The 20436-nt window shown below is 37.8% G+C and overlaps 1 protein-coding gene across 4 annotated transcripts in view; it reads right to left on the bottom strand.

The window, feature by feature from the left end:
- NDRG1 (N-myc downstream regulated 1) overlaps positions 1–20436 on the bottom strand; it is a 110592-nt gene that overhangs the window by 2537 nt on the left and 87619 nt on the right. For all 4 annotated transcript variants that reach the window (XM_042461873.1, XM_042461871.1, XM_042461870.1 and 1 more), the window contains 12 exons: positions 16072–16177; positions 15525–15645; positions 13955–14017; positions 13056–13116; positions 12295–12381; positions 11528–11584; positions 10785–10888; positions 9882–9938; positions 5837–5888; positions 4695–4742; positions 1290–1325; positions 27–78 (listed from right to left, as the gene is read on the bottom strand). In XM_042461873.1, the coding sequence (XP_042317807.1) occupies positions 27–78; positions 1290–1325; positions 4695–4742; positions 5837–5888; positions 9882–9938; positions 10785–10888; positions 11528–11584; positions 12295–12381; positions 13056–13116; positions 13955–14017; positions 15525–15645; positions 16072–16177 (844 nt within the window). The remainder of the gene's footprint in view (positions 1–26; positions 79–1289; positions 1326–4694; positions 4743–5836; positions 5889–9881; positions 9939–10784; positions 10889–11527; positions 11585–12294; positions 12382–13055; positions 13117–13954; positions 14018–15524; positions 15646–16071; positions 16178–20436) is intronic.

The following is a 20436-nucleotide window of genomic DNA, read 5'->3' on the forward strand; positions in this document are numbered from 1 at the left end:
GTTATTTTCATACATGATATACTTACTGTATCCCATTCCTTGGATAAAGTATTTGAAAGCTTCAGCAAGTTTTGCAGGCTGTAAAAAGAAAGCATAACATCATTTGAAGAGACTGACACAAGGATTTGAGGTCTATGGTGTGTTTCTGTAGATAAATGAGAATTGCCATGTTGGTATTTCTGATATCCTCATACAAAAGATACACCAAAGATGCAGCTGCCCTACTGAAGTCAAGGAGATCTATCTCTAGGTAGTAGCAGGATATCAATCTAAGTACATCGATCACACTTTTGGTTCAAGAAATATTCTCCAATTCTCCTCATCATTGCCTCCCTTCCTAAATATGTTCCAAATGTGTCTACAAGGTTCATCTACCACCAGGTTGGGGAAAATATGGCACTCCAGATGCTGGGACTGCAATTTCACTATGGGATATAGTGATTAAAGTTGAGAAGAAAGGCAGTTTAATAACATCTGGAGGACCACAATTTGGTCTCCCAGTTAGGTCTCCCAGAGCCTCTGCCTAAAAGCAAAACCAATGCAAACAACTGATAAACCAACTGAGAGTTATTGCCACCCAGGGTGAGCTGGTAATGGCTCAAGTTCAGCATCAATCCTCATTACTACAGCCCATATGCCCTTGAAGAAAGGTGTGCTCATAAAAGGCTGAAAAGCTTTAAAACCTGAGTGAGAAACTACTGTCCTTCTAGATGAAATTCAACTATCAGATGTTCCCATAAGCATGGCCAGTGGGAGCTTTAGTCCCAAACAACTGGAAGGGGAAAAGGCGTCTCACCCTTGCCTTAAAAATATCAGCAGCACTGATGCTATGGCTAATGTCCAAAAAGACTAAGTTAGATTCTGATCTATTCAGACTGTCATTCAGCTACACTCTGCTGGACAAGGAATAAGCCAAATGTGTTACCCTTAAAAGACATCACGAAAATCGGGAAAAGACAATATATGGACTTAGCTGCTAGAAATGATGCTAGAAACATGCATGTATCAATCCAGGGTATTTTGGGTTGGACCACACTGTTTTTGTGTAAACTTCAAACTCCTCAACCAATCACATGATCTTAACAGCAGTTCATTATTACACTGCATCTAAGTTGATATTCTCTTATAGGGAAAAGGGAGCTACTACAGTAGTATTTTAATATCCAGGTTCAAACCATTCACCCTAGACTTTGGTTAAAACAAAGTGAATTTACTGTTATATACCTTCCTCCAACATATACAATAAGAAAAAACAGCATCCCTCAGTGGGTTCTTTGCTCAGATCTTACCTGAGAAATTTGAGGAAGACCACCACAGTCAGCCATCTATTTAAAAAAAAAGGAAGATCTTCCTGGTTAAATGGGCATGGGAAGGTCCTTTTATGCTTAAGAGCTACTCTTTAAAGAATCCTTATTTTGTTATATACACTGCATTATTACTGAACAGGCATTTTATTGCAATGTGAAAAGCAGGTCTTACAAAAGGAACAAATATGTACTGTAATTCTTCACTATTTTTTTTTTCTTGAGGGAAAGAAGGAATCATTTTAGCAACTTTCTTCCTACTGCAACAAAATCTCCAAAAGTTTTTAAAGCCTACGTATTTACAATTTGGAATTTATTCTGCAAAAAATTCTCACAGGGTTATTTCTCACAGAAAACAGCATTTTTTGCATAGAAAAAGCAACATTTTGAACAGAAAATTCTATGTTCTACAAAAAAACAACTGCATGCGAGCGTTGAGCAGAATTCTTTCCATCCCTAATAAGAAAAGCCTGGCTCTAATTCTGGGCAACAGACTACTGTTCTGAGACAAATATTGCATCATTCTTGGGATAATATTCATGAAAGACTGTGTCTCTTGCCTGCAAATCAGGGGGGGGGGAAATGCTTTTGCAAACTGGCATCACCACTTTAATTGGAATCAGCCATCCCCCTGCCCACATTAAAATGTTGTTGTTTTTCTAAAGCTAGGACAGCATTCTACTATGGTGAGTGAAGACCCACTGTCTTCTTGTAGATTAGTTACATGCATGCCATGTTCCCAGGACAGTGAAAGGATTTAACATTAATCTGTGACTTTGGGGTGGTGGTGGTGGTCAAAAATGTCATCTCTTTGTGTAGAAGCATTTGCTCCTTGTAAAGAATACATCCTTTTACTATCCATGCCACTGAACTTGCAATGCCCACAGAAACTACAAGGTATTTCCAACCCCCCCAAAAAATAACACTGAAAGTTTCTTGATGAACAATCCATCCGCCTTGGAGAAAAAGAAATGTTTTAATCTATGTATTAAAAATGTAATTTTGGGATGAGGTTTATCAGTAAGGAACCCTCAACTCCACTAACTGTCATCTCTGTCTTGGACACTTTGAGGTGGAAAGTGCAGCAAGGAATCCCAATCTCTGCAAGATCCACTCTATCCATGATGATTCAAGAGGAAGTCAGTAGATAATACTCCATTCCCCATCACAGGAATCTTGCCTAGGAAGGAAGGAATTTTATATTACCTGGTCTCATCCACTTTTTGCCTTTCTGTGTGTGCACAAAAAGGACAGAACTGCTACTAGGGTTATAAGAAGGTGGCCAGCAATGAGTGAGATGAACTGAATGCAGGGCAACTAGCCAGGAAGATTGTTAAATCAATGTGTGGGGAAGTGTACATATTAGTTTTGTGGGTTCTCAAGAGAAGGAAGGCTGTAGTCATGAATGTTGTACCCTGTTCTTGAGGTGAGCTAGGGTGAACTGTCCCCAGCATGCAAGACTGAAGGTGTACAATTGCTGCCTGTGCCACTGGGCACTCATGCTATGTATGCATAATTGTACCCATGTCCCAAATTCAGCCAGTACACATTGGCTCCTTTTGTTATATACACTGTATTATTACTGAACAGGCCCTTGTGTGTAGTGTATAGAAACTGCCTCTACCATGTTCTGGGATTTAGTAGGCTAGGGTAGTGGTGCTGCCAAGGGTACTAGAGACATGGCTGGTGTCTCTCGGTTATCATTTTTATTCCTGCTTTATTTCTCACATTCTACTTGTGAGGGGAAAAATACCACGAATCTATAGGTAAACTGATGGCTTGTATACAGGGTGATTAAAAAGAATGGTGAAAAAATAAAGCCATTCTTACTTGGTTTTTTACCATTCTTTTTGAATCATCTTGTATTATGGTTAGGAATGTAAAGGGGTGCCCTTCAACCATTTCAGATTTCAGACTAATTTATCTATATTAAATTAAGATAAAAACAAACACAGCTTTTAATGAAAGAGGCTGAAAAATAAATGGTACGAGCCACTGGAAACTAACATGAACCGACTGTCAAATGCTGGACAAACTGAATTAAAGGCCAATAACTTAATAGGTTTTGCTGTATTAGATTTTGCTTAATATATTTTTGCTGTACGTGTGTAATTTCTCATCAACTAGGTGGCAAAGATGGGAGGAGATGAACTGGTGCCCTTTGTTATATGACCTTCTGGAAATAACTCTCAGAAGGATTAAAATCCATTATGGAATGAGTTTCTAAATGCAGTACTAGAAGCATTATCTTTTGACCTCTATCATTGCTTTGAGTCCTAATGCATGTTCAAGAATATAGGTTGGCCTCTTTGAACACTCGGGAAAAGCTGGACTAGCTCCACAAGTTCTGGCTTTCTCATACCTTTCTCTTTCTCTGTGCCTCACACTGATTTAACAACTCTGTTATTGTTAGCTGCCTTCAAGTCAATCTTGACCCATGGCAACCCTCTAGATGAGACATCTCCAAGATTCTCTATCCTCTACTGCTCTGCTTAGTTCCTGTAAATTCTTGCCTATGACCTCTTTAACAGAGTCCCATCCATCTAGCATGCAGCCTTTCTCTCTTTCTACTTCCCCCCACCTTTCCCAGCATTGCTTTTTCCAGTGAATTGTGCCTTCTCTTGATGCGACCAAAGTATGACCGTCTCAGTTTAGTAATCTTGCCTTCCAGGGAGATTTCAGGTTTGATCTATTCTAGGGCCCATCTGTCTGCCTACAGAATACTTAGTACTCTCCTCCAGCACCATGTCTCAAATGAACTGATTTTCTTCCTATCTGCCTCCTTAACTGTCCAGGCTCTCATATTCATCCATTGTAATATGGAATACAATGGCTTGTATGATTCTAACTTTCATGTTCAGTTGTATATATTTGCATTTTAGGATCTTTCCTAGTTCTTGCTTAGCTGTCCTCCTCATTCTTAGTCTTCTTCTGATTTATTAACTGAAGTCCCCATTCTGGGGAACTAATAGCTAGTGTAACAATTATTAGCTAGTTTAAGTCCCCTAAAAAACAAACAAAAAACTTTCTCATCATGAACTAGTCACTGGGGTTCAAATACTCTAAACTGGGAAGTTCATTTCTTTAATGACAGTTTAAGTCTTATGAAAGCTGAAGAATTCTGCTTTTCAACATTATTCTTTTTAACCTGTGTTGTTTATTTTATTGCTTTTAATTTAATGTATGCATTAATCTCCATTGTTCTTTGTAGAGTGTACACCACTGGCAGGTCTTTATTTCATTTTATTTAATTTTAATTGATGGTATGTGCACTGCTGTGTAAATCTACAGTGCTTTATATATCATCATCATCATCATCATCATCATATTATTATTATTATTATTATTATTATTATTATTATTATTATTATTATTATTATTATTTGTTACCTTTAAGAGTGTTGTCTTTGTTGGGTCAAGTTTAGCATTGCAGTCAACCTGTTTAGAAAAGGGAAAGAAGAAGAAAAGTTGAGTTTTCCATTTACATTGAGTAACCATGATTATTTGGTGCAGACTTCCTGAAGTTAGGTTAAACCTGGAAACAATGGAACTCTGGGTCAAGCTGCACATAATACTATACCTGTCAAGTGAAGCTACATTGTAATAACAGAAAAAGCAGGCTTCAGGTCCTATGATGCAAAAGAAGTTAATTGCTTCCAATAGACAGCTCTCTTGGTATCAAACCCAGGTTACTGTTTTGTCTTTGGAGGGAAGCTCCAAAAAGTGCTCATGGGAGGTTCTCTCCCAAGACAAACAATAGCAGGGACTGTGACATGGGAGGAAAGATGAACTCCTTCCCCACATGCCAGGATCTTGATTCTGATCATCTGCCTCCTGAGTGTATCCACATTTGCAAAAGCCCATATTTGCATGGAAAAGAATGGTACCACAGGTATCTTGTCCCCAAGATTAGCCCCTTTACAACTAAAGTCAGACACACTGCCTGGTGCCTTTTCCCATATCAGTCAAAAAAGAGATACTACACATAATATTTTTAAACCGTTTTACTTGAGAGTTTATCCTCTCATGTTCCTGTGGCCTGTTTCATATGATCCTTTTTTCAACACGGAAATCTTCTCAGTACACACATTGGGTAGGAAGTAAAAAATAGAGAGTAGGTTTGGGCATAGGCAACAGCTGGGAGTCACACAACTGTGCCGTATTCCCTAATAATTGGTGTGTGTGTGGGGGGGGGGATAACTTCTACAGAGACTGGGAAACAATTTACCATGTTTTTAGGTTTTCTCATGACATTTTAGGCCCAGGAAAACCTTTTTGCAATAAAAAGTGAACTATAAATTAACTTTCATGTGACTCACTACTAGAAAAAAGCTCCTCTGCAACAGTGGAATTATGGCCTACCTCACAGGGTTGCAGATAACAGCACCAGTAAACTGCTGTGAGCATTAATTTAGATGGAACATGAGATGTTCAAAACAAGCAGGATGGAAGTAGTATGGAGTAGAATTACTTCCTATAGTTGGGTTTGTGCGAGAAACTAGTATGAAAATGCATGTTTTATCTGTACTTACCACAGCATCAACTGCAGGAGAGCTGTCTCCAACCACCAAGAGAGCAGGGCACCTGAAAGGAAATCAATGAAGTCCTTATGGGCTTCAAGCTTTTCAGGAAGTGATTCAAACTATCATTGCAGATGTTTAGGCTGTCACTTGAACAACCCAAAGATAAACTTGCAGTGTCTCTAAGAAAATGAACTGCCTGCTTCATCTGTCTGGTTCATCTAAACTGTTTTACTGAAGTAAAAAAAAAAAATGTGGAGTTGAAGGCTTTCACGGCTGGCATCCATAGTTTTTTGTGGGGTTTTTGGGCTATGTGGCCATGTTCTAGAAGAGTTTTCATCCTGACATTTTGCCAGCATCTGTGGCTGGCATCTTCATAGATGCTGGCAAAATGTCAGGAAGAAAACTCTTCTAGAACATGGCCACACAGCCTGAAAACCCCACAAAAAAACTGTAAAAAAGATGCTTTTCAGGCCAGTCCACAGAAACATCACTGGGTTGAGTCTAATGGAGAACATACTATGATTCAGACCTTCCAGATGCTGCTGGACTACAAGTCACATCAGCCCTAGCTGGCAATGCTAATGATGAGAAATGGTGGGAGTTGCAATTCCACAACATTTGGAAACCTACACTTTGTCCATCCTCTAATTTACAGGATGCTGTCTTTCTTGTCATGGTAAGAAAAACTCTGTCTCACTGTAGGCATTTCTACTAGGTTATAACATTCATTCAGTCCTCATGACATCTCAGAGATAGAACAATCACACAGTTTCTACACAAAGCCAAGCTAAAAAGACAACACAGAACCTTGAGAGGAACAAGGCTGATAGACACTAAAAGGCACACACAGCTATCCAGAATAGAAGACAGCACCCAGTTCAAATTGTACTTGACCTGATTTTTGAATCAGCAAGTTCAAAAATCCAGCCCACACAATATATACCCAACAAGTACAAAGAAGGTACTTCAACAGTATTACCAGTGTTACAAACATTGCAAACATATATACACCAAGTGAATAGACAGGCAGGCCAGCCATGGTATGAATGAACAAACATCTAACCTCTATACTATCATTGTGAAATATCAATTGTGAATTTTGAATGATGAATTTTAAATGTGGGTTGTTTTATTATTTGTCCTTTTAAATTGATGTATGTTTTAACTAATGCCTTTTAACTGATGTTGTATGTCTGTTAATTGTTGTTGTTCCCCACCTCAATCCATAGGAAGATGCAGGTAGGAAATATTAATTCTAATATGAATAACAATAATAATGTTCTTCAGAAGAGTTATCCATCCTGAACAATCAAAAGGGGTTTTGGGAGGGGGGGATCAGACACTGTCTACATTCTATGTGGCAGATTTGTGGGCCTTTAGTTTTACTCAAGACTGGTGAAGTGGCAGCTCATTCTGAGACACAATAGCTTGGAGACTGTTTAATTTATTTTAAGATTAAAATAACAGTCTCTAGTTAGAGCCAGCATGGCATAGTGATTTCAGCACTGGACTATGATTCTGGAGAGAAGGGTTCAGATCCCTATTCGGCCATGAAAACCCACTGGGTCACATTCTCTCAGCCTCAGAAGCTGTCAATGGCAAACTCTAAAGAATCTTGTCAAGAAAAATCTGTGACACGGTTCATCTTAGGGTCAACCATAAGTCATAAAAGACTAGAAGGCAAACACTACAACCACATTGTTACTTACCAATTTACAACTAGTAGAATAAGGTTTTAAAGGTGCCCCCTCCCCAATTTGATAATCAAATGTCCTAACAGGAAAAGTCTTCTTTTTTTACTTTTCAAGGAAGCCTTTTTTTCCTTTTCTTTTTGAGTACCAGAGTGGCGTAGTGGTTTGAGCACTGGACTACAACTCTGTAGAGACCAGGGTTTGACTCCACATTCTATCATGGAAACCCACTGGGTGACCCTGGGTGAGTCACAAACTCTCAGCCCCAGAAAATTCCATGATAGAGTCGCCATAAGTCAGAAATGACTTGAAGACACACAATAACAACCTCTCTGAAATAGCAGTAGGGCTCCCTTCACACTCTGCCATCAGGTTGCCAGATTGCCAACAAAATAGGAAAAGTCACTGCACACTTCTGTATCTCTTGGTAATCAGGACAGCTGAAGAGTAATCCAGTTAACCTCTTGATTTTCTGTGTACCTAAGTCTGTAAGCTCTAGCCTGATGAGCCACAAAAAGGTAAGACACTAAGATGCGTCTACGTCACCTTTTTCATAGATGAGATTAAAGAGCAGCTTGGTGTCACCATGAACATATAACCTTCTCACGTTTACTGTTCAAGCTAGCGCTTTAAAGGTCAAGGAAGAACTATCTCAGGTGGGTAGAGAAGGAACTAACTCAGATGACAAGAGAGTATTCTAGGAAGAGGGCAGGGCACAAAGTCATGGGGATTCTTTTTCAGATAATGCTCTACTTACGGCTAGCATGTCTGCTCATCAACTAGGACACTGTGCCTCCTGGCTCTACTGGAATCCTCTGTTGCTATCAGTTCAACTGATTAAAAATAACAATTCCTGGAGTTTTAAGAGAACTTTTGAGTCACTGGGGCTTATTTTTTTATTATTATTATTATTATTTTTTTGGCGTGGTGAAAACTGAAAGCAGTAGCCAAGATTCCTGGGATTTAGCATGGAAAAAGACAAGAGGCTAAAGGGATCCCATATAGAATCCCTTCCAGAGCCATTAGCCTTACCCTGTGGCTACCAGCTTTACACTTTGTCTCATCTCACTTCAGGATGACAACAGGGGATCTTTCTACTATTCTAGGCAGCAACCTTCAGGCCTGACACTTCCTGAGAATGCCTACTCCTACTTTTTGTGTAACACACATTACTAAAGTATGAAGAGAGATCTTGTAGCGCCTTTGAGGCTAACTGTCCAGAAGTAACAATCTTTTGTAGACTTGGTCTACTTCCTCATATGCATCTGACTTAACTACAATGCATCTGTGGAAATAGACCAAGTCTATGAACGCTTATGCTACCACTTCTCTATTCCAGTTAGTGTCAAAGGTGCTACAAGATCCCTTTGCATACGGATATTTCAGACTAACACGGTTACATCTCTAAATTCTACCACACTACTACAGGTTGAGTATCCCTTATTCAGAAATTCCAAATCCTTCAAAACCCCAAATTACCACAAATTGTCCATATGGGTGGCTGAGATAGTGGCACCTTTGCTTTCTGATGGTTTGACATACACAAACTTTGTTTCATGCACAAAAAATATTATCTTCAGGCTATCAGTATAGGGTTGTATATGAAACAAGAACGAGTTTTGTGTTATGTATTGGTTTATTATTTTTAGCATTTTTTTTATTTTCATCATACAACCAATTTCATGTTTAGACTTGGGCCCCATCTCTAAGGTATTTCTTTATGTATATGCAAATATTCCAAAATCTGAGAAAAATCCAAAATCCCAAACACTTCTGGTCCCAAGCTTTTCAGATAAGGGATAATCAACCTGTACTATAAAATCTCAGGTTATATCACACTACTGTATTTCATGTGCTTAAATGATAAAATTATTTTAATCATTATTATTCAACAGTGCATACTGAAATATTGAAAAGCCAGTCTAAAGTGATGTACTCCAGGGTCTCACTACCAGCCAGTTCCTATATTATTTATTTATTTATCGCTATATATTTACACATATTACATATTGCAAATTGCTTCCATTGGACTAACATAAGTTTATCATGCACATCAGCAGTATGAAACATGTAGCCTTTCAAGAATTGTTAGACTGTATCTCCCATCATTCTTCATAATTGGCTATGGATGATGGGAATTTCAGTCCAACATCCAAAGCCATTTCCCATCCTGATGCAGATGGTGTTACTTATGTTTGTGAATGCTTGTATAACCTGTATCTTAATGGACTAAATAAACTTGCTTGAACTGATGTTTTCATTCCCTAGCTTAATTTTTATGACTGATACATAAGAATCTGAGAAAATTCATTCTTCTCCTTCTGCAGCCCATGGAGATCAAACAGATTATGATAACTACTTACTGTAGAGTAACAACAGTTGTTCCAGGCATAGGACGCTCAATGTCTAGGTCTCTTCGGCTGAAAAACAGGAAGTGGACAAATAAGGACTTTTGCGCAACTTCCAAACATGGCTTCCATAAAAAATAGGAGGAAATCATCATGATGCACAGTTTGCAACACATGATTTAGGCTACATGGAACCCCTTTGGCAGATCAAGGATCTTCACCAACTTTAACCTCTAAGTTTTCATTTGAAGACTGTCGAGAAGCAGATGCTTGAAAAACTTATTTGGCAGAAAAGAATTGCTTTGTACTGTTTTGTATGCATGATCTTAAATTCCACAATTTTCTATCTTCCTGCCTCTCTTCACAATTGTCCTTCAAGGAGCTATAATGTGAGTTTGACTATGCAGAGTATCAATCATGAAGAGACATAATGCAAAATGCAGAATGATTAATATACAGTGGTACCCCGGGATACGAAATGACCGCCTTACGAAATTTCCGGGATACGAAAAAATTAGATAGGAAAAAACTGTTCCGGGTTACGTTTTTTTTTCCGGCTTACGAAAAAAATTTTTGGTGCTTTTCGGCGCTTTTTCGCACGAAACGCAGCTTTCCAGCGCTAGCGGCTATGGCTTTTTCGGGTTACAAAAAAAATCGGGTTACGAACGCCGCGGCGGAACGAATTAATTTCGTAACCCGAGGCACCACTGTAATTCACAATACAAGTTTACAGCTTCAGTTATCAGTCTTTTCAAAAGATCTCTACATAGATGTATCAAGAAGGAAAAATACAAGTAAAACTAAGCTTATGCTATAACAGCTATCTAGACGATCTCAAAGGTAGCCTGTGTTGGTTTTCTGCAAATGGGTACAAAACATGTTGTCCTAGGCAAACTGGATAATCTACTAGTAGATTACCTGTTGTAAGAGTTGACAAAGAGATGCAGATTGTTTTGATTCATGTCATTGATGATGTGCTGGCGGTAAGTGTTGATCAAATCGTGACTATCATGAATGTCTTCCTAAATTTAAGAAAAGCTTTTGATAAAAAATAGCAGAGTATAGAGCACCTAATGTCAGGCAATATAAATACTGTCCTTTAATAGCTATGGTGTTCCTTAAGCTACAAATTTGTGTAAATCCTTTGCAGTGTAAAAGTATGATTCCTTTTTCTACACCCTGCAAACAGAGTGCAGATGTTCAAAAACTGACAGCAAAATATGCAATATAGAACTTTGCTCCAAAAAGGCAAATTGTTCAACTTAAAGATATACAGAATAAAATTATCATGACTTTTTAATCAACAGGTATTCCAAGAGCCAAAAATACTAAAATAATCACAGTGCAAAGTTATAGAAATACAAAAATTAATAGATTTCTCTATATTTTCAGTCCAGGTATTCTTCAACTCTGATTGAGAACCCATCAGGAAAAAAAGAGGAAAGGCAGAGACTGTTTGAAACAAGAAGTCTCTATGAACCCATGGCAGTTGAAGTCAAATGAGTAGAAAAACAGATCTTATGTAAATAGTCCTTGAATATTAGATTCAATGCACAACAAATTGTAGTTAAGTTGATTACTAGCTCTTTTGCCGCATATGAGTATGGCATCATTAATATGGAAGGCTGGACCTTAATTCAGGTGTTATAGAATACACTTACCTTGCTAAAAAGATGTGAAATGACCATGTCTGGTAGAGCATGAGCCCATCCAGAAATCTAGAGAGATGAAACACACACATTAGCACAACTCAAACATTTTATATGGTTCCACAAGAGCCAGTGGTAAAGTGTACAGTTCAGCTTGTCACAGACCCTTGCCCCTCTCTATCATCATACCATGCTGGAAAACTCCCTATTTTAAGCACTGAATGATGTAATTAATTAGATGAATAACATTTTTGTAGCCCATTAGATTTATAGCCCAATTCTAATGAGTTACATATGATCAATAAAACTTTGAAGGTAAAAGTATTTTACTGAAAATCTCCAAGCTACAAAATTCAGTAAAAAAAAATAAGTCCAATTTAATAATATATAGCAGGATTATGAAAAAGAGAGATTATCTATTTCATTCTAAACAAGATACTATAGTGACTACATTTCAGGGCTTGTTCATATGTGTCACATTATCTGTACCAACTTTTAAATTTTCCTGACATCAATTACAATTGCCATTTCATGGATTTATACAAGTATGTACCATATTTCGGCTATACCATCTGTTTACTGTTTTTAAAATCCAAACTGAGTTTTTCAACATTAACATCAGATTGTAGTGCATTTCCTGTGTATCATTGCTACATCTGGGGATGGGAGAACAACAGCTCTTATTTACTCCATGACCCTTTTCAAAACAGTTCAAGTTGTATGCATGCAATAGTCACAGATACAAAAAATAGGCTTTCCTCCCTAAATGTAATATTTACCTTGGTTGCTGCCCAGTCCATCCATCCCTCAGCACATGGGTTGACATTAATAAGCACAAGTCCTTCCACCATATCAGGATAATTAAGCTGCAGAATGAATGTATATGAATCCAGATGCATTGGAGAAGCAAAATACAACATGGGAACTTTTGTTTTAGGAGGACATTTAAAATGTGAGAAGGCCTGTGAAAAGTGAATTTTTAGTTCTTTGAAGGAGATTTTGCCTTTGTGAAAGTGAGCAGCCACTTTGTTCCAGTGGAAGAAATGGCATTTAATTCAAATCTCAGACAGATTAAGACTGGCTAACACACACTCTGGATTTGTAACACTCAACAACATTCTCAGTATTGCTACAGGAAAGACTCCAAATGAGGTCTCTTGTTATTGTGCACTTTCAAGTCATTTCCAACCTATGGCAACCATAAGGTGCACCCATCACAGAGTTTTCCAGGGCTGAGAGAATGTGACTTGTCCAAGGTTACCCAGCAGGTTTCTATGACTGAACCCCAATCTCCAAAGTCCTAGTCCTACACCCAAACTACTACACCACACTGGATCTCTAGATTACTTTCTCATTGAGAAAAAATAAATGTAAAGTATTTTTACTCTATGCTCCTTCTATACAAATCATATTTGCAAACATTCAGCAAGGATGTTAAGGACTTCAGTTTTTAAAACTAGACACATCTTAACAAATTAGAATTCTGCAGGCCAGAAACACATTAGTTATCCAGTAACTCTGAGGGAAGCCTAATACTTACAGCAAATCTGGTTAAGATGTAGGCACCAGCTCCAGTTCCCATTCCAATCACACTTTTCAGTCTGTAGAAGCAAATTATGAACAATTAATTCTTGGGTACACAGCTCTGATTTCTAACAGTCTCTTCTCCCAAACTTCCTGATACATCCATTTCAAATTCAGGTGCACTCAGTAGTATCTCTTCATACCACTATGGGAGAAGTTGGAAGGCACAATTGCCCCATAGAGTATCAATCCTGTTATCACCTTATCACCTCTATAGGCATTTATTTTTCAATAACAAAGCATACTAAAAACAAGTCACCATAGTCTCTAACAGAGCATAATTTGTTTAAACAGATAGACTCATTTATTATGTTGGTTAATTTAAAAGTAGCCAAGGAGTAAAACTGTGGAAAAGGCTACACTCAGGACAACACAGATTGGTGTAAACAGCATCTGTTGTCACAAAGTGAAGGACACAAGCCATTAATTTCCTGTTCACTAATTATACCTTTAAATCAGTATCATTTCTTGACCAAGTAAATATCCAGAGGGAAAGCAATAAAAAGTCAGAGTTGCTTATTGTACTGGCAAATAAATATACACTAGATAAGAAAAGCTGACTCTTGTTTACTGAATAGGTTAGCTGTCATCTGTATTCATACACCATTATTTTTTCTCACTGGACTGTGACTTCAATACCCAAAGTGTTGATCTCTCTTTGTAAAACCAGCTTGTAACTCTGTGAACCAACAAAAAAGGGCTACTTCAAGTAAGCATCAGAAAGTTCAACAAGAAACGAGTATAACTAAGTCCATGAGATGTTACGTTTTTTCAGGGCACACTTGTGATATTGCTCTGCAGCCAGAAAATGGCTTGACTCAAATGACACCAATGTATATGAATGACTCTACTCACCCAAACTGTTTTAAAATTCCAGGAAGCATTTCAGCCAGTTGATCCATAGAAGGGTACATGTACCTACAAAACACAATTATTGAAGAGGCACAACTTAAACAAGTTTTGGTAACTATTAATAGATAGGATGCTACTACTCTTAACTAGGAAATCCAAAGGAAAGACTTCAGACTTCATTTAACTCATTTGGTGTCACTGGTGGTGAATCAAGTTCACCAGTTTACCTAGGCTGAAACTATAACCTATAAAATAACCTTTCTTGAGATAAAAAAATGGGGGGGGGGGAACCTGGCTGTATTTGTTTAATAGGTGAATTACTCCCAAATGTTGGAACAATTTAGAGGCTGAATCCAAGTAAAGGTCCATGTTACAAGGCTGTCATAGAAATCTATTTAGAAAGATTTGTGTCCAAGGATTGCAGAAGGAAAGAATACATACAAAAGGACACTGTGAACAAAATGCTTTGCTCCCTGAATATAGCATGAACACAAGAAGTCTAGTTTTCAGACGGGTGCTTTTTAAAGGCAGGGAGATAGGATTCACCACCTAGTGTTTGAAGGATTCACCTCATAGTGTGTGAAGCTACCACAAAGTGAACATATTTCTAAGAGTAAGAGACATACACTGACACAGACGATATTCTATAACACAACTCAAAAGGTTAAAAAATATTTTAAACAGAAAAAACAAATTTATATACTCATTGTTTCATTTATTATCCTGCTAGACAGTTTTGGTCTTATCTTTTCATTTCCATACAAATTTCACCACCTTTTTCCTATTCCACATAGGCCTAAATTTATCCACCTTATTCTATTCCTTGTTTCTTCTTTTTATTTACATCCTTCATTGCTATTTTACCTCCCCAACACTATTCTTCATATCAGGTTGTAAGTTTTTACCTGTAATTTAACACATTTACCACACCTATTTTCTTATATCGATTCTCTTTATGTGTTCTCATATAAACGTGTCTTTTTCTTTTCATATAAACTAGTCTCCTTTTAGTTTATTGCTGATTCTCCCCACTTTTCTCTCAGATAAACTCTCATTAAAAAGTTCAAAAATATTTCAGATGCCACAAGACAATAAGGAGCATGTTCTTTGCTGAAGAAAGAAACCTAATGCTCCTTGGAGGCAGGTGAAATTTGAAATATTTTGGAATCTCTTTAGCTATGCTACAGAAAACTATGTGCCCGTCTAAACTTCTGGTTTATCATACAAGTTCACTTCACCAGCACAGATTGTCATCAGGGTACAGAAAAGCAAGGCTGAAAATCGTGTAAGGATGCATGTGCTCTTTCTGTATGTCCTTCCCATGTTTCTTCACTTCAAACACAGAACTACTTCTGTGTCAGTATGTTGTTATGCTATATCATGTTTTTTCATGTTAACAATATTCAATAAAGTAATTATCCACCAATTCATCATCTCCGTGCATGATTTATCAATTAGTCTGCAATAGTATGGTTATACGTAATCTTGAATACTTTATACACAAACAGGGAGCAGAAGATGCCACAAATATTTTTTAGAATAAATACAGATTGCAGAAGAAGAGAAACCTTACCCCGGTGGAAAAGAGGCTGCTCCATCTTGCTGCCCAGGGGCATCCACATGGCAGACTGCAAAATGTTGGGTGATTTCCTGCATATCCTCATAATTGAAGAGGGGATTGAAGCAAGTTTTGTCTTAACAGGAGAAGAGTAGGGAATAGGGGATCAAAATTAATATTCTTGTCAACATGAATTAGGAATAACGCAATAAAAGTCTTGGCATGACAATATCTGGAATATTTCACTCTACAGTACTTAGGAGAGAAAATGATACTTGAGATGAGTTACAAGCTCAAACACATTTTTTCCTACATTCATTTTTTTAATATCATGTTGTATACTCGAAAGTAGTTTTGGATTCCTTCTTTATATATTATCATCAGCAGGTAAGAAAATCCAGCCCATCCTGAACTACTGGGTGGGTCGCTTGCATTATTAACATAGTTTACTTGTACTAAAGCAGAATGCAAAGAGGTTGAAAGAAGAAGCTGTTCATTCCACAAAAGTTAATGACAATGACCAAAAGACATCCCAGCTGAGCCACCTAATTTTCATACTTACGGTTCAGTCCAATATCATGGTATGTCAGGATGGCAGGCCTATTTCCTCGTGGGGTTCCACACATGGTTACATGAACAGAGCCATGTACTGTCTCAACATCTTGTTCCTGCAGGACAGAAGGCAATATTATTTGTCCATTCCACCCAAGATCCAAGAAAAAGACCAAACAAAGCTCATGTGAATCACTTTTGTGGGTTTTTCGGGCTATGTGGCCATGTTCTAGAAATGTGAATTCCTTCATCATCAGATAACATTAAAACGGTTTCAACAACTGAACTGGAATCTATTACAGGAACTGTCACATATACTAATAAAGCCTCAAATTCTCACCCACTGGCTTATAATTAGCAGTTGCAAGTAATGTATAATTCCTCCAAAGGAGGAGAAAAACATAGTTTGGTTTTCAATTTCTTACAATTTACTGCACAGATATCATGAAGTAATCTGCACTGTCATTTTATATCAGATTCTACTATCCAACTCGCATCTGAGTTCTTATTGGAAACTGAAGCAAAATAAAAGACACAGCCACCCACCACCAACAACAACAACAACAAAAAAAAAAAAGCGTGGGATATCAACAAGGTGTCATTGCACTGAAAATATTTAGCAATTGTAATTTTTCTTGTTCTAATTAAGGCCTCAGCTGTGGTCTGAAGGTGCTTGGTGAAACTAAGTGGGTCTAGTCTGTGTAGAGATAGACAAACTGATGAAATGTAGTTTTTTCTTAGTTTCTTGTTTTCCAGTCTTCCATTTGTTCTCTCCCATTTCTGCAACAATTCACAACTTACTCTGACAGAACTTTTTATATTTCCTTACTTTGTATTCACTTTTGTCAATAAATTCATTCTTTGTATAATGCTTCCCTGTACATTTTTCACCACTACATTTTTTTTGGGACACCTGTCTTAATGCACACATTTTGCACTCATCTTTCTTGTGAAGAACTACAGAGAAAAAGCTGAAGAAATGCAAATATTGAAAGTTAGCCTTTGTTTCACATACTGGTTTAGGAAATTTAAAGGTGCTTTTATTAAAATGGAAACTCAAATTCTAGTTGTAGATACTAGTTACAGAATCAGTAATATTACTGTACAGCTTGTTGTTATGTGTCTTCAGGTCGTTTCTGACTTATGGCAAATCTAAGGTGAGTCTAGCATGGGGTTTTCTTGGCAAGACTTGTTCAGAGGGGGGTTGCCATTGTCTTCCTGTGAAGTTGAGAGAATGCGATTCTAACCAAGGCAATGGGTTTCCATGGCTGAGCAGGGATTCGAACCCAGTCTGGTCCAATGCTTAACCATTACACTACATTGGCTCTCATTGTTATCTGAAATTCACATACACTAATTTGCAAAGATGTTGTCTCTACTGCTGATTGCTGCCTTTTGGAGGTAATACTGTATCAAATATTATGAAAAGAAAGAAGTTGTTCATACAAGAGGAATTATCCTTGGCCAAATTACTGCTATTTTCTAATAATCTGTTTCTTCCTGCAACTCGTATTAGTGTAAGTATTGCTGTCAGTAGTTCTGATCTCTCTCCAAATTACAGTATTAAGGAAAATCAAGAGAACAACTACAATATCCTAAGCATCTCAAATCCTCCTTGAAGAGTCAAGCCCACCAAAACATAGTGCCCAAAACAATTCACATAAAGAACATCCAACAGCACCAATGAGTCTACTCTGTGCATCTATTTCCTGCCACTCATAATCCTCCATTAAGAGTGCATCCTTCTGCATCCAGTATTCAGTACTCTCAAAAAAATCAACCTGCCGTATCACTTATTACATTAATAGTTCAAATACATAATTAATCCTCAAACTATTGCATCATCAGAGGTAAACTAAAAGTAAAATACAAGTAGATCTTTTGATTCTTGCTTTCCCTTCCCTTGCTGAAGTACTCACAGCATTATGTAATAAATAGGCAGTATCTTCCACATCCAGCACCATTTTTAGACAGTGCAGCTTGATATTAATCTCAAGGAGCCCAGGGAGAAAATAAGGATCAGATTTTACTTGGACTCGGTGGTAAGCTGGGTTATATAGCCAAGCTGTTGCTCTGCCTAAGCCCACAACTCCCATGATGCCCCGTTCAAAAAACTCACACAAACCAGTTCAGAAGGACGTCATCCTTAAGAAGGATTTAAGACAGGTCTGACCGCAAGGGTCTACACCATGCAGCTCAGACATCAACCATGGGGGCAGGGAAGGAAGGAGGCCATACAGGGGGTTACTGTCTGGAAGTGCCCTTACAAATAGCATCATAGCCATGCTAGATGCAGCACCTTAATTTGTCCCCAGATAAATTGGATTGAGAATAGCCTATTTATTTGGCAACAAGAACACACTAGATTATTTTGGACACAAGTGAAAAGACTACAAACCCACCCCTCACTGCAAAAGCTCTCCATTTGTCAATGTCACCTAGTTTCATAAAAGGCTTGGGTGGGGCAGTAGGGATGATTTTGGCTTTAATCCCCCTAAAACTACTGACCTTGCTGCTCACCACAGGGGTTGTTCAAATCCATTTATCACATTTTAAAAGCAACCCTGAGCCAAGAACACTACGCACTATGCAACAATTATGGAGCTCACTTGTCCTATGGTGTTTCATTCCATTTCTTCTGCTCTCTTTACATTTTAACTTACTATGCTGCAAGGAGCCTTGATTTAGCCCTTGTCAAAACTAATAGAGAAATAAATAAATAAACAAACAAACAAGTTTATTGAATAGCCCGAGGGCCGTTTCAAAATACTCAAAACATAGTAATACAAGCAATGCCACACACACACACATATAAAATGTTATTATAGTGCACTAAGTGCAATAAACCACAATACAATATAGATACGTATGAATAGCCTGAACATGCACAGCTTATATACAGACTATACAAATCTAAAAATATACAGTGTGTACTAAAAGATATACAAATAAACAGGTAAGAATAAAATGTTTACACAATCGAACAGTAATGTGTAAGATAGTTACCATGGGAAGTAAAACAGAATTAAAATGGGAGGTAGAAATAACATAAAACATCTGTCATCATATGTCAAATCTCTTCATCACCCTTACAGTTAACACCAATCATCCCCACATATCTAGATCTCAACAGTGATGCTTTATGAAGGAACCGAGCTGTGGCAATAGATATTTTTGAATCTTGTCCACTCATAAAGTATGGTATTCTGATGTGAGTATCCCAGAATATTGTTCGTTTAATATAGGGCTCAAGGTATTGGTCCCTTTCCTGTTGGTACAGATTACATTGAAACAAAGTGTGTGCTAGATCCTCAATTTCATGGTCACCACAAATACAAGTTCGTTCATTATAAGGGATACCCTGGAATCTCCTATGTCTTACCATGGTATCAAGTTGGTCAAACCTAGCTCGGGTGAATGCCTCTCTGAGATGTTTTGGGATCTGTATTTTTAGGTAAGGTGGCATTTGAAAGGACCATTTTTATCGGCTCAACCATTTTAAATTGCCTACCCTGCTGAGGGTGGCTATATCTTCTTGGGATGCAATATCCAAGATTCTCTGTCTTGCATCCTTTCTTACTTGATCTTTCGTAGTGCATGCTACTAATAGAGAAGTAAAACTACCAAATACCTAAACTAACTGGGGTTCATTCTATCATGGACAAAATAGGATTAGAAAAAAATAACTGGGCATCTGACTTTTTAAAAATTCAATTCCAGTGATTTTTTTAAAAAATATCAACAAAGATCTTCCTATTGGTATATTTTGCCTGCGCATGACTGTATCTTCCAAAACCAACGAAAACAGCAACAGTACACATATTACAAAGCACTGCATGGGTACACTGATCTCCAAGAGTATATTTTAGTCTAAGAAAGACAAAGTTCAGTGCATGGACCACAGATCATCCACCAGAGGGCCTATGTATGCCCAAATAGTTTTGAATGTTTAAAAATAACTACTGACACTATGTACGGAAGTGAGAGCTGGATAGTGGAAAAAGCGGATTAAAAGAAAGCTTCTCTGAAGATACCAGCCACAGATGCTGGTGAAATGTGAGGAAGAAACTCTTCTAGAACACAGCCACATAGCCCGAAACACACACACACACACAACCTATAAAAGAAAGCTCATTTGAGATGTGGTGCTGGAGAAAAAGTGCTGAGAATACCCTGGACAGCCAAAACGACAAACAAATGAGTCCTCAAATAGTTCAAGCCAGAAATACCCCTAGAAGTCAGGATGACTAAATTGAGCTACTCATACTTTGGCCACATCATGAGAATGCAAGATTCATTAGAAAAGACAATAATGCTGGGAAAGGTTGCAGGTAGAAGATAGAGAGGAAGACTGCAGACCAGATGCTGGACTCAA

The sequence above is a fragment of the Sceloporus undulatus genome, chromosome 4 (genome assembly GCF_019175285.1).
Source record: "Sceloporus undulatus isolate JIND9_A2432 ecotype Alabama chromosome 4, SceUnd_v1.1, whole genome shotgun sequence".
Taxonomy (NCBI): domain Eukaryota; kingdom Metazoa; phylum Chordata; class Lepidosauria; order Squamata; family Phrynosomatidae; genus Sceloporus; species Sceloporus undulatus.